Genomic DNA, 14,064 nt, shown 5'->3' on the forward strand with positions numbered 1-14,064 from the left:
CCCGCTTGCGGGTTTCAGGAGTATTCGGATATTCTCATATGCACCTATGCAAATCGAACCAACCGGATATCTTATCCGTATCCCATTTTTTTAAATAAAAATCTTATAAATTTGAAAAATAAAATCAAATTTAGATGTATTAGGGTTTTAAAAATATTATATAAATCAAGTTTCTATTATTGTTGTTAAGCTTAATTAATCATATCAGATGCCATTATGTAACTAAACGGTAGTAATTAACCCCAACTACTTGGGATATATCTGTAATTTTGGCCCTGATGACGTCAGAAAAGGGGCCCAATTTTTTATCAAGGGAGGTAAGTGAAATTTTGAGAACCTCAGGGGATGTCAGTGAAAGTGTCAGAAACCTCAGGGGAGGTTTCTGAAATTATCCCTAAAATGAAAGAGCGCAACCGAAAAAAAAATAAATTACGAGCAATTTTCAAATGGGGAAATGCAATGTACTGTAGAAGAGTACCTTTTCTGTCTTTGGTTTTTCTTTTTGTGGATACTTCTCTTATTTTCTTTTCTTTGAAAGAACAAATATTGTTACACCGGGGGAAGAAAAAGAGAATGTTCAGACATCATTTGCATCATGAACTTAATATACAACATATATACACAAGAACTCCCAACCAGGCACTTTCACTCTGCCAACACAAGGGGACGCCAAGAATAAGTCATACATTCACATCAATATGTTAGTAAGCATTTCTGGGGAGCTGTACTGGAAGAACATCATTCTTTCGTCTGCCAACCTTCTGCTCAACATTGGGCGGTGGCACAAGGCTGGCATCATCAGGTCATGCATCAACCTACGAAAAAATTGGCGAGCATGTTGGCTTCATCAGAAACATAATAAGAGTAGAGACAGCATGCAAAGAAGCTTCATCTGTGAAGCACCAAAAAGTTTTCAGATTACCAGCTGTGGCTGGTCCTATCACTATACTAGCAGTGAAACAACTTAAAATTTGATAAAATTGACAAAACAGACAAAACAGCTTTTCAGATTGCACACCTTCTTCAGAAAAGGCAAATACACCTCCAAGCACACCATCACTTTCCACATCTTCCTCAGTTTTCTCTCTGTCACAAGGACTATTACTGCTATCAATATCAGTAACTCCTTCACTCAACTCGTGTGAAACATTAGTGGCTGATGCTTTACAGTAACCCTCCTGGAAGTACTGTCCAAAATCTACAGGGTCATGCATATCTTCATGCACTGGCCCCTCATCAATAATCTTCATACTCGCATCTGACCGATTAGAGCTTGTGTTTGAAAGCTCACCAGTGATGGTGCTGTTTGGAGACTGAACAAACCCCCTTATAGTGCTTCCTTCAGTAGAATGAGGCCCGTTCTTGGGAGATGATGGTCTATTTACAATGTAACTTTCTTCAAGAGAATTCATGGTTTTAGCAGATGATTCAGGGGAACTTGAAGACCTACGGTTCAAAGAAACAGAACCTGATCTCCTTACACCATCATTCTCATCCACAGTTGAGCCATCAGAACCAGAATCTGATGCACCCATGTGATCCAAGCCATGAAGAAATGCTGATGCTTTAGCAAAACCTGACAAATTTTGACCAACATCTATCAGTAACTAGGAAGTCAGGCAAACCATCATCACAATCAAATCACGTCAGTGAGAAAAATGATACCTGCAGGTATCTTTCTGGTTGATGCAGGCGAGATCTGTTTAGAATTAGAGACTACACTATCTTCTAGTTTATCTTTACCAGTATGGGAACCAAACGATGATGATCGAAACCTGCAACAGGCAAAATCCAATTCAGTAGCTTGAGCCATTAAAATGTCAATAATTCAATAGCTTCACGTTTGGAGGGAATGGAGTCATACAAAGATGAAAATTTCCCAACTTACCAAGACAACACCATATCCTTGTTCATGAGCAGAAAAGAAAAAAGAAGCAAAAGAATACAATGGTATATATTAACAAGACCAGTGGCCAATGCAATATGTTGAGCAACATAAAAAGCATGTGCACATATCCTTCTTTCATTGTTTAGTGTGCTCAAAGAGCTAGAGAAGCAAACAAAAGAGAAATCTCTGTTGTCAATAATCCTACGTGGATTAAGATCAAATGTTATGTTCTAAAAGAAGAATGGTACAGCCACTTGTTCCACAGCTTAAAAAAAGATTCTCATAGATTTGATTAATAATCAACCAAGAGGAACTTGCCTCCTAGATCCTTAATTGTTCAGGAAATATCACAGGTCAACCTCAAGGATCAACTATTACATAATTTTCACTAGGATGGACGTCAATAGTAAAGGTAGAATGCAACATAACAAAGGGAAATCAAAGCCTAAAGCCAATCTATCATCAAAAAGTTCACTCTTGTTTAAAAGAACATGCTATGCCAGTTTCGATGAACAAATTAAATCTCACTGATCCAATCTCAAGTACAATACTGGGGTAGTTTAAGTTACAAATTCTTGTGAAGAAGATTTTATTTTTCCACCACCTTAAAAAAAAAAAAAAAAAAAAAAAGGAGTAAAGAACAAAGGCTAAAATATGCTTCTTATTCACATTATCAATAAGAAATCACTTTGCAAGGTACTTGATCATAATTTATAAAAAGACACTGCACCTATCACGCAGCATTTTTGGAAACAAAGTCTTGCTTTTCACTACAGGTATTGGTTTATTGTGTTTCCAATCATTCAAAGTGCAAAAGCCAAAACCTTCCAAATACCATACTTGTTCTATGTAACTTTGGAATTTATGAAGAAGAAATGATACAATATCCAAAACTTTCCAAAGACCATACTTGTTCTATGTAACTTTGAAATTTATGAAGAAAAAATGATACAATATGTGAATATACTAGATGTATCCCAAAGGAAAGCAAGGTGTTTAGGGATGGTTTGCAGCCAAATGAACACAAAAAATCCTACTTATGAAAGTTCTATAAGACAAGCAAATTCTCACTTTTCTTTTCTCTTTTCTAAAAAATAGAACACTCTAAAATTTAATGCTTCAACAACCACTACATGTGGAAACCGCCTACTACTAGTTTAGCATAAAACAAATGAAAATTCAAATGCACCTGAAATGAAAAACTAATTTGTCATTTGTTAATACTTTAAGAAAATGAGAATGTCAATAAATCTCACACACATCAAATGTGCCATTATCACTAGTTTTCTCCAATTATTCTAAACCATATCAGCAACTCTATCTGAGTAACAAAAATTTTTATAAATAAAATTCTTTCCTCAGCCCCAAACACATCTTTCTACAGATTTCCACACCACATACACCTCAACAACCTACAAGAACAAATTCTATGAAGATGCAACCAATTGGCAACATTCAAAGACCTTTAAATCCTTGATTGATCAAGTATTTGAAGTTATCCCTGTCTTTTTGTAAGTACCTTGTACCTTTCCAGATGAAAAAGTAAATTATCCAGTTTCACCAAAACCTTTATTCTATATCTCCTTAGCATTGAAGATTTATACAAAAAATAACAATCTCGTTCTTAAGATAATCTTGCAGGCATTCATTTAATTGAACTAAAGATTAACAGTTTCAACATGCTAATTTTGCTACTCAGAGGCCAGAGAAAGTAACTAAGTAGCCATTTCATTACCTGTCATCTCTCCAATCAGATTGGATTCTGCGGAAATGGTCAAATACAGGCAGCAACTCTCGGCGCCTTATTTCAACCTCAGTAGCAGGAATCTTCTCAATCTCAATTTCTCCACCAGTATTTACATCCACCAAGTTCTGCTCTTCATATCCACCATGACTCATTGTATAGAAGTATATCTAAAAAGTGAAGTAAGCATCAGCACAAATTATAATAGTAATATACTTGCATGATGATAATGAATACCTTCGACTTTTGCCATATTGGCATCCTTCCAGACCTCAACTGCACCTCAGCATTGGAGAGATACCAATGAGATCGGTCATGTGGTTTCACAGCATCCTTTTCTCCAATCTCGTTATCTTCTGGCTGAGCACTGTCCATGAATGCCTCAGGAGCTTCCCGTCCCCCAAGTGTAATACCCTGAATATATTCCTCTTTTTCAGGCCAATTTGCTCTTCGACAAACATCCCATCGCTGGACAGGTTCAACTTTCACTCCCAAATCATCCTCCTGCATCTGCACCATTGAACTTGTCCCATTTTTCAGAGTGGACTCGCTCTGTTCTCCCCCAAGAGAGGGCATCAGTTCATATTGAACTAGATGACCAGAAGGTGAGTAAACTAACAGGTGCTCTAGAGCCTTCCCATTTGGGGAAACAGATTGGCTATTTTGGTGTAGCAAACTGTGAAACACAGCAGCAATAACCCCAGAGGTTGGAGAAACCTTCCCGGCAGCAGAAGATGCAGCATTGCTTACTGTATTCAGCCAATTCCCGCTTTTTATCCTGCAAACTACAGAGAGAGTGAGAGGTACTGGTGGTGGTGAGGAAGCCTGCTGGTTTATCAGGAATGATGAAGTAGACCACCAAGGCATCGATAGAACTGGAGAAAGTGTGGGACCATCAATATGAGAACTTTGTAATCGAAGACCAGTCTCACCACCAAATGGTGAGAGAACAAAAATATGGCAAGTGCCCCGTGATGATACAACAGCAACCCACTGACTATAGTGACTAAAACAAATGTCTTGTATTACCTGTTACATAAAATCGAACACAGGAGAAGATAAATAAATAGAACAATAACTAGTGGTAAATAATCTACAAGGAGAACATGTTGCAGAATTCTTATCAATATGCACAAACAAAAATAGAAAAACAAGATCCATACAGCTGAAGTCATGCCACGATGAAGTTTGTAGAGATGCACGTGAGAAGAACTCCAATCATAGTTATCAGCGCCTAACCCATTCTGTGTTTTAGAAGGCAGAATGCGGAATATGTTTATGTTGTTCCCATGTATAGAGGCTGTAACAAGAAGAGTTCCACTTGGATCAAAACAGAGAGCAGATAATGGACTTGTATGTGCCCTGAACTGTGATATGACTGTTTTTGAAGCAAAATCTTTTATAACAACCTGCATTTGAAGATTCAAGAGAGAAATATTATTCAACAAGTTAATTAATATAAAAGAGTACAAACTGCTCTTCATTATGTCACCTATCCGCTACTTAACATAATAAGATACCAATTTAGGAAAACAATCCTACTAATCAGGTAATGGCAAAATACTATCCAGAAATTTATGAGATAACAAAGTAATTACAATCATTAAAAATTCAGTAATTTCAACTATTCCAGTATGCTCTTTAAAACACTCACCATCCCAGCAGCATCTGTCTCAGATGAATGCGCTGTAGCCCTTCCACCTTTCCAGTTAGAATTAGATGACACCGGCGAACTCGAACCATCAGGAAGGAGCTCATGACAGTATTTTGATAAAGTTTTGTAGCCCATGTCACCCAAATTGATTAATCCAACTGCTAACTGTTTACTTGACTCCATTGCATAACGAGCAACCAGGTTTCCACTACCAGGTGAGGTAGAAGGGCTCACACCAGGAGAAGGACTTAGACTTTGAGGACTTAAGCGTCCTGTATTTGACAGCAAGGGATTATTAGAAGCATAGGCTAACCACCTGGGGCCCACAGCCATTGGACCGTAGCCAATGTTTACCCCATTAGTACCCTGCCCTCCCAATTGAGGTACTGGATATGTTAGCACGCTGAACTTGTTCTCTAGAGTAAGTGCATCAAAGCAATATATCTGCCAGGAACAGTAAAATGTAAGTCAAACAATTGTGACTGTATAATGAATGAAGTAACAAATTCTTAAAAGCTATTTACGTTTAATAAACAAGACTACATGGGCTCATACTACCATTAAATTGGGTTCAATGTACCAAAATGAAAAACTTCGCCTTTGAGATCTTCTAACCAATTTTCTGAAAGCCTATCTCATTCCTTTGGCACCATAATCAAAGAAACTTGCAACATCATGGGAGAAAGTTACGATAATTAGATATTTTAGTTCAAACTATCTTCAGCAACGACGAATGATAGCATCGTATCTATAAGGCAAAAGAATAACCTTATCTAGTAGAGCCTTTCAATGTATAATTGTGAGGGACTGATTATAGCATCCATGGACGCCATAACTGTCACTCTCTACAACTATGACAAACATTTGCTACATGGTCATCTCAAAACTAAAAACCAATCCAGAGCAGAAAACACGTATATAACACAACTAGATGCTCACCTGTGCTGCAAGACCCACAGCTACTATCTGCGGACTGCACCTAACCATATATACAGTTGACCGAAATCTTAAAACTTGGACATAGTTGTGAGACCTTAAGGAGTAAAACCGAACAGTTGTAGGAGACGCCAAAATGTTTGCTGACTGATGATCAACAAATCCATCTCTGCCATTCTGAACTGGACCTGTATAACTTGCTTCATCACTTGCCACAACCAACAGCATCGGATGTGAGGCCCTGTATCCTTCACGCTCAACAGACTTTGCAGGCATAGGTTGAATCTGCAAAAATGTGACTGGATCATCGCGCCTTGAGACCAATTCAGTGACACGAGATGCATCATTGACATCAAGAACTTGAAAACCATTGGAATAACCAATGAGAAGAACACGTCTTAAAGAAGAACCAAGTTCTATTCCGTCAAAGGAAGCCCATAAAACCTGGAAAGAAAGCAAAGAAGTTCTGGTCAGAAAGAATGACAGAATATCAACCAAAAATGTCACTTATAAGATCATAAACAGGCATCATTTAAAGAGAAAAAAGAAGCATTATAGACTGTAAGAGTGTCTAAATGAGAAGGGATATCAAAAGTTCAATATTCAATATTAAACAGAAATAAATGCAGTTACAAACATCTAAAACTTTGCCAGAAGAGTTTTTTCAATTCCAAGGATTCTGCAGCAATGGCAAAGTTGATGTACTTCGACAGAACAACATTCTGATGCATGGGAGTTGGCCCTCTTCTCTTAGAAGAAAGCTCGTCTACTCAGCACTTATGAACAGTGAGGTCTGGGAATCACATACACTAGTTTCGACTATTTCTTCAATCTATCTTTCTCCAACAGGAAGCCAAGCTCCCAGGTGCAACAGTAGCAAGCTTGCTGATGGAGCGAGATGTGCAAATATCCAATATTATCTGTGTTTACTATGGCAGTCTATCCCCAAACATAAAATACTAATGTATCATATGATAATTTGAACAACATAAACAAAGAATAGGTAAAAAATTAAACCACCTACACTTTTAATCATACAATTAAAATGATAATTAGAAGGATTTACAGCTACCACCTACATAACTTTTCCAAACCTAACAAATGATACAATTAACGTAAGATCACACACAGCAGAACAGCACACGCATACGCATCCATGATCCTCTAAATTAGCAAAAGTTGAATACAGATTACTTCATATCCAAGCATCATCGGTTAGAGAAGTTCAATTAGCAAAACTTGAATGCAGAAATCCTCGCAATCTGAGGCAGGCTGACTACATCGTGATCAAGTAATCATTGAGATTTCAAAGCTAGATTGAGATTTGATATGGTAGGACTTAGGCATATGCAGTCGTTCAAGTTGTCACCCATTTCAATTACACCTCTATTATCATGTTTTCTCTTCTAGTCTTAAGGTAGTCCAAGTTGTATGTCATTTCTATTATAGCCTCTAATATAACGTTTTCTCTCCTAGTCTTAAAAGAGGATATCGTCAGCGAAGTTTATGTCAAAGGCAATACAAGAGGAGGACCACAAATATTTGAGATGGCAAGTAGATGATGTGAGGAGGGACACGATTAGACAATCAAATCTGACAGGTTTTCAATGCAGATCAGGAATACTTGCTTGTCAAAAAAAGAAAGGGCAGAAGCCTGGCAAGACATCCAACAGAGTTAAACAACATTTGGAACACGTGTTATCCATTCACTGAAACAACAAAGAATAAAGGATCAGATGATTTACACTCCTTCATGGGAATAGGACGCTCATTTCTAAGCTGCACAATTGCTCCAATTGGACAAGCAGCATCAGGACATATACGAAGAACATTCAACAGGTTCAAAATTATCCAAATTTCAAAAATTAGGAATCTCAACCAAGGTAACTGTGGATCAAAAGGGAAAATTGTAACAATCTCCAAAAATCTACTTTAGGCATATGGTATCGCCATCAACCCTTTGGCCTCTGGTATTTGAAAATCATTATTCTTGTCTAGCCTAACAAAACAAGGAACCACTAAACAATTAATCACCTCATTGCAATGCACTAAGACCGGCGCGAATACACAACTATCCAACCACTCAAATCAAAATGTCACCATTGTCACTATCGGAACCAATACAATCTTTTGAGGATGTAGTTAACTCTAGTTTTCTAAACAACTCACTTGCAATATTTCTGTTTTCTTTTCTTAACAAAGTTTTTACATTTAACTATGAAATCCTATTCGTACAATCTTCCTCTTAACTACATCGTTTTCACTTCAATCGCTGTTTTACCTACTTGCCAATTTTCCCCAAGTTCTCCCACCTAAAAATATCCTCCTAACTACTTAAAAAACCTAGAAATATGGCTCAACTTCAAAAAAAGTCAAGAGCTTTTACCAAAAAGGCGATCACAATCCAAATACCTAGTGTACACAAACAAATACTGCATACCAAGAATAAATAAATATTTAAGTTTCTCCCCCAAAAAAAAAAAAAAGAATTTTTTTGACAGATGAGCAGAAAAAATACCATACCTGGTCTTTGTGGAGATCGTCTGACGAATCACCGGCGATAGAACCAGCGACGGATACACCAGCAGACTTCACATTAGACGACACCGTCTTGATACAAGACGAAATAAACTTGAGCGAATTCGGTACAAATCCATTGGTCCGAGGCGAAGTCCCATTCTTGCCATGATGATGATTAATAGCTTTGATATTATTCTGATTATTGATGCTATTCGAGGCTTTCTTCATAATATAATCACCGCAGCAAAATCTTACCGGTCACCGGCACTTCACCGGAACTGAAAAATAACACTAAAAACACCAACAAGCTTACTTCTCCTCCTCCTACTTCTTTCTTCAGGCCCTTGAGGCCGCCGCCTCCGCCGTCCGATTCCGCCTCCGCCGTAGACTCCGCCGCTGTCCGCTGACGAGAATTTATTACGATCAGATTATTAAAAAGCATTAATTTGAAGAAAAATCGGTGTTCAGAACAGAGAGAGAAAACCGCGGCGAAGAGTTTTTGCGGATGTTTTTCTTGTTTTTGTTTTAGTTGTTGGTGGTGGTGGTGGTGGGTGGTGGTTTTGACCTGAGGCTTTAAGAAGAAAGGACGTGAGAGACGGTTGCCAATTTTTTTTTTGGTTTTTAACTTTTAGCTTTTCTTGTGAAATGGCCTATCAAGTCTTTGTATTCCTACTACTGCCCAATGTTAGTGCTTTACTCTATTGTATTTTATCTCTCTCATCTTCTCTTTTCTATGTTGAGGAGTGAGTCTGTAATGTGTTATAATTATAACTATGGTAAATTATTAGTTTTATTTTTTTTAAGAAATTCAAATTCAAAATGGATATAGTGGTGTTTGCAATATATAATATGTTATTACTAGACGAAAGTGTGTTAGAATATATCTATTATTTAGCTGGATAATTAAGGAACATTAATCATTCAAGTTTTTTTTTTTTTTTGATTGAGGTGGTAAATTATTTGACTCACACATTGATAAAAATGACTACCGTCAATGAATATTCGAACATACCCCTATATTCTAGGAAGGAAACAAAAAAAAAATCCGAGCTAATGATTGTTATACAATGAAGCTTTTACATCTATTATTTAATTACAAATAATTCAATTAGCATATAACGGCCTATGTATAATAGAATATTTCTTACAAAAAAAAAACTCAAATGCTTAAAAGCAAACTAAATATCATTTTAGGTTTCACCTAAAATGATAATTAAGGTTTTGCCTTAGGTTTCGCCTAAGGCGAAAACTCAAATGAATAATTAAGGAACATTAATCATTCAAGTTTTTCTTTTTTTTTTTTTGATTGGGGTGGTAAGTTATTTGACTCACACGTTGATAAAAATGACTACCGTCAATGAATATTCGAACATACCCCTATATTCTAGGAAGGAAACAAAAAGATTTGAGCTAATGATTGTTATGCAATGAAGGTTTCACATCTATTATTTAATGACAAATAATTCAATTAGCATAAAACGCCGTTTAACGCCCTATGTATAATAGAATATTTCTTACAAAAAAAAAACTCAAATGCTTAAAAGCAAACTAAATTTCATTTTAGGTTTCGCCAAAAATGATAATTAAGGTTTCACCTAAGGTGAAAACTCAAATGGATGATTAAGGAACATTAATCATTCAAGTTTTTTTTTTTAATTGAGGTGATAAGTTATTTAACTCACATGATTGATAAAAATGACTACCGTCAATGAATATTCAAACATACCCCTATATTCTAGGAAGGAAACAAAAAGATCCAAGCTAATGATTGTAATACAATGAAGGTTTTACATCTATTATTTAATGACAAATAATTCAATTAGCATAAAACGCTGTTTAACGCCCTATGTATAATAGAATATTTCTTACAAAAAAAAACTCAAATGCTTAAAAGCAAACTAAATTTCATTTTAGGTTTCGCCAAAAATGATAATTAAGGTTTCACCTAAGGTGAAAACTCAAATGGATAATTAAGGTACATTAATCATTCAAGTTTTCTTTTTTAATTGGGGTGATAAGTTATTTAACTCACACGATTGATAAAAATGACTACCGTCAATGAATATTCGAACATACCCCTATATTCTAGAAAGGAAACAAAAAGATCCAAGCTAATGATTGTTATACAATGAAGCTTTTACATCTCTTATTTAATTACAAATATTTCAATTAGCATATAACGGCCTATGTATAATAGAATATTTCTTACCAAAAAAACTCAAATGCTTAAAAGCAAACTAAATTTCATTTTAGGTTTCGGGTATTATTTCTACACTACATGTCTTCCACTATCAATTACAACGCACTATTAAAGAAGCATGTTATCATTTTTTGGGTCATAAATGGCATTTTGAGAATTTTTTAATGCCAAACATACGTAACATACAATATCAACTTTTTTTCCTTTATAATTGTGAATAAATGTAACATATGTGGTTTTACATTTTTAAATCTTCTGGTTATTCAATCTATGGATACTTTTACTACTCAACAATCAACCCTTATTTCTTTTAAACATTATTTAAAATTAGTAAAAAAAAAAACCTAACAACTTGATTATTTTGATGATATGAAGTTGTTCGGTAATTTAAAAAAAAAAGTTATAGTAGTTTAGTACACTCGACCATTTAATAGTACTGTATATGAATCTTTATTTGAAGTCGAATAAATTCTGTCGCATGAAAATTTTGCTATTAATCTCTAAATCATTATTAATTTTGTATAGTGAAGAAATGATAATTTTCATGAATTGCTTGTACGTTACGAGTCAAACAAAACCATCCGGTATTAATGGGTCAATTTTCTTAATTTATTAAGGAAAATTCAAGCTTTGACAACTAATGGATTTTCAGTCAAGAAAAGAATATGCCATTACCTTGGCCTAGACTTCAAATTGTCAAAACCAGAGACGTTAGTCATATCACACCAAATGTTGGGGAGGTTTGAATATGGGAGATAAATATTTGGGGTCAGAAATTGAAAGCGTGAGAAAGTTGGGTTACGTCACGGCACGGGCTGAGAATATCTTAATTTAGATGCGGAAGCAAACATGGGATTTACGGGACTTCCTATGCTTACGTTATACGGATCATTTGATGGATAATTGATAGAAATTTGAAAGCATTAAAAAAAAAAAAAAAACCCCCCCAAAATGGAAAAGAAAAGGCAAATAATTTTTCTAAGTATACAATACAATGTACTATGTACAGATGTTGCCATACTTTGACATAATTTATTTACGTAGTAAATGCTACCTTAACGGGTCCATTCCCCAATCCCGCAAGACACTCAAGCTACATAAACAAATGATTACTCTAATCATTTTCTTTTCTTAACGGGTCCATTGACTTTCAAAAAAAAAAAAAAAAAGTTCCTAATAATATAGGAAAGATTGATCCTATCTTCTAGAGTTCATTTTATTTTACTTTTTTAAATTTCCAATTAATGTCATTTTTGGGTTAAGAAACATAATGGGTTTTTTTTTTCTTGGGAACATATAGGAATTGTCATAAGATTTTCATTTGGTTTTCAATTTAATTCTCAATTATCTCTCAATGTTCAGTAGATATTATTCAGTAATATATCTGTTTGGATTGTAAGTTATTTGGGATTATTTGAGATATTTTTACTGTAACACTTTTTGTGATGTGATGTATGTGAGATAAAAAGATATTGAAAAGATAAAAAGGTGTATTGGAAATTGTAAAGATGATGTAAGCAAATAAAATTGGGAAAATATGAAGCAATCCAAACAAACCCTTTTTGTAATCCCAAAGTTGTTGGCAGGGGCTTTTCATTTTGTGGTTATCGTAAAATGAAGAAGTTTATTCAAAAGCCAAAAATGGGTATAAAACTATAAATTTAGCAAGGCAAAAAAGCTTCTCTTTCTTTTCCATTTTCATTTTTTTTTTTTTGGCGGTTGCAGATGGATAATTTTCCATAAGAGCCTCTAAAGCCTTAAGTGGTGGTATGACTTTTAGCAGCTACATCTTTAGAAATGTGACGTCTCTAAATACTTCCCCCATTTTTGGTTGGAAATCCCATGAATGGGCCATTTTTTTTCTTTTTCTTTTCAGTTACATGAATGGGTGGTCAATTGAAATGAACTTGCAAGTTTTGTTAAGCAAAAGTTGAATTAAACAAAGCCTTCAAAGGAAAATGGTATCATCAAATTGATTGCCAATGTAATAGATTCACTAACCCGCTTTAGCATTTGCTGTTTCAGCTCCGACAGCACCATGATATTGCTATGGTAGATCAGCTATGAATTCGCCCTATAGAAGTAAGTTGACGTTTTAGTATGGGTTCAAAATAAAAATGTGAATCTACCAAGTTGCAAAAGATTGTTTGGGAAACATGGCCAAGGGGTGAATAACAATCTATCATTTGCTTAGTCAAAAATAACCATCATTGCTAATTATCCATTATCCACTCCTTGATCTCCATATAAGATGTTATGGTTTGGGATCCTCTTCTATTGTTAGTGACAATTACATTATTAAATAATATAAGAATAACATAATAAATATAAACACGAATATATTAATACACAAAAATTGTATTAATGTTTATGTACGAGTAAGAAACTCTCGAGGTCGAACTGTTTGAGCCGAACTTCTTACCTGCGAACACAAAGCGATGAAAGCGGCAAAAGAGTTAAGGCCCATCCCCCAGGGTAACTCCATTGCCTAAGTTAGAGGCCGAGGAAAGGTTGGAGTTCGGGAATTAAAAGAGCTAAAAGGTGGATAATTGTGTGTTACCTCTGAGGGTGAAAATGGTTGTATCTATAGCCCAAGGAATGAGTATGGATTTCGAGAAATCGAGATGCATTATTGACATTGCGAGGAGTAATAGATTGATTAGACACGTAATTTTTTGCTGCAGTCATATCAAGCGACGAAATATTACATCAACCACAGTTTGGTTAGAGGCGCAAATCGATTATGTCGATTTTTCACGGTCGTCACACTATCGTAGCATAAAGTATTGTTAACATTTTTACACGTTAATGCTTATAGTTTTCATGTTGTTGTTATTAGTGTATACCGTATATGGAGTACATACTTTGCATTAGTATATATTGTATTTGTATGGTGTAATTGTCACCGCAATTGCAAAACCCTCGGGAAACGAGCGGTGCCATCTAAATAGAGGCTAATGTGAGTGACATTCGACCAAATGCAAAGGAATCTGAGCAAAAATCACTCCTTTTTTAATTCGTCGGACAAATTGCCAACCTAAAATACTGTGGCATTATTGGACAAGCCATCAAGTTGAAACAATTGACTGCCGTCATCTGGATTAGAGATAGCAATCAGTGAA

General features: G+C 35.4%; 1 protein-coding gene across 1 annotated transcript; it reads right to left on the reverse strand.

Annotated features, from left to right (window-relative positions):
• Nucleotides 1-560: 560 nt before the first annotated feature.
• On the reverse strand, nucleotides 561-9,337 carry LOC113727562 (autophagy-related protein 18h). The gene is made up of 9 exons (XM_027251792.2): nucleotides 8,746-9,337; nucleotides 6,226-6,666; nucleotides 5,287-5,730; nucleotides 4,796-5,041; nucleotides 3,870-4,661; nucleotides 3,624-3,802; nucleotides 1,666-1,775; nucleotides 1,019-1,576; nucleotides 561-815 (listed from the first exon to the last, which is right to left on the reverse strand). Exons 1-9 carry the CDS (start codon nucleotides 8,968-8,970, stop codon nucleotides 811-813), a joined length of 3,000 nt encoding a protein of 999 aa, XP_027107593.1. The 5' UTR covers nucleotides 8,971-9,337; the 3' UTR covers nucleotides 561-810.
• Between the last annotated feature and the right edge of the window lie 4,727 nt (nucleotides 9,338-14,064).

The sequence above is a fragment of the Coffea arabica genome, chromosome 2c (genome assembly GCF_036785885.1).
Source record: "Coffea arabica cultivar ET-39 chromosome 2c, Coffea Arabica ET-39 HiFi, whole genome shotgun sequence".
In the NCBI taxonomy this organism is placed as follows: Eukaryota; Viridiplantae; Streptophyta; class Magnoliopsida; order Gentianales; family Rubiaceae; genus Coffea; species Coffea arabica.

Coding starts and splice junctions, on each gene's coding strand:
- LOC113727562 (XM_027251792.2), bottom strand. CDS start 8,970: ATGAAGAAAGCCTCGAATAGCATCAATAATCAGAATAATATCAAAGCT. Junction 3,803..3,869: donor CAATATGGCAAAAGTCGAAG/GTATTCATTATC, acceptor TTCACTTTTTAG/ATATACTTCTATACAATGAG. Junction 1,776..3,623: donor TCTGATTGGAGAGATGACAG/GTAATGAAATGG, acceptor TGCCTGTTGCAG/GTTTCGATCATCATCGTTTG.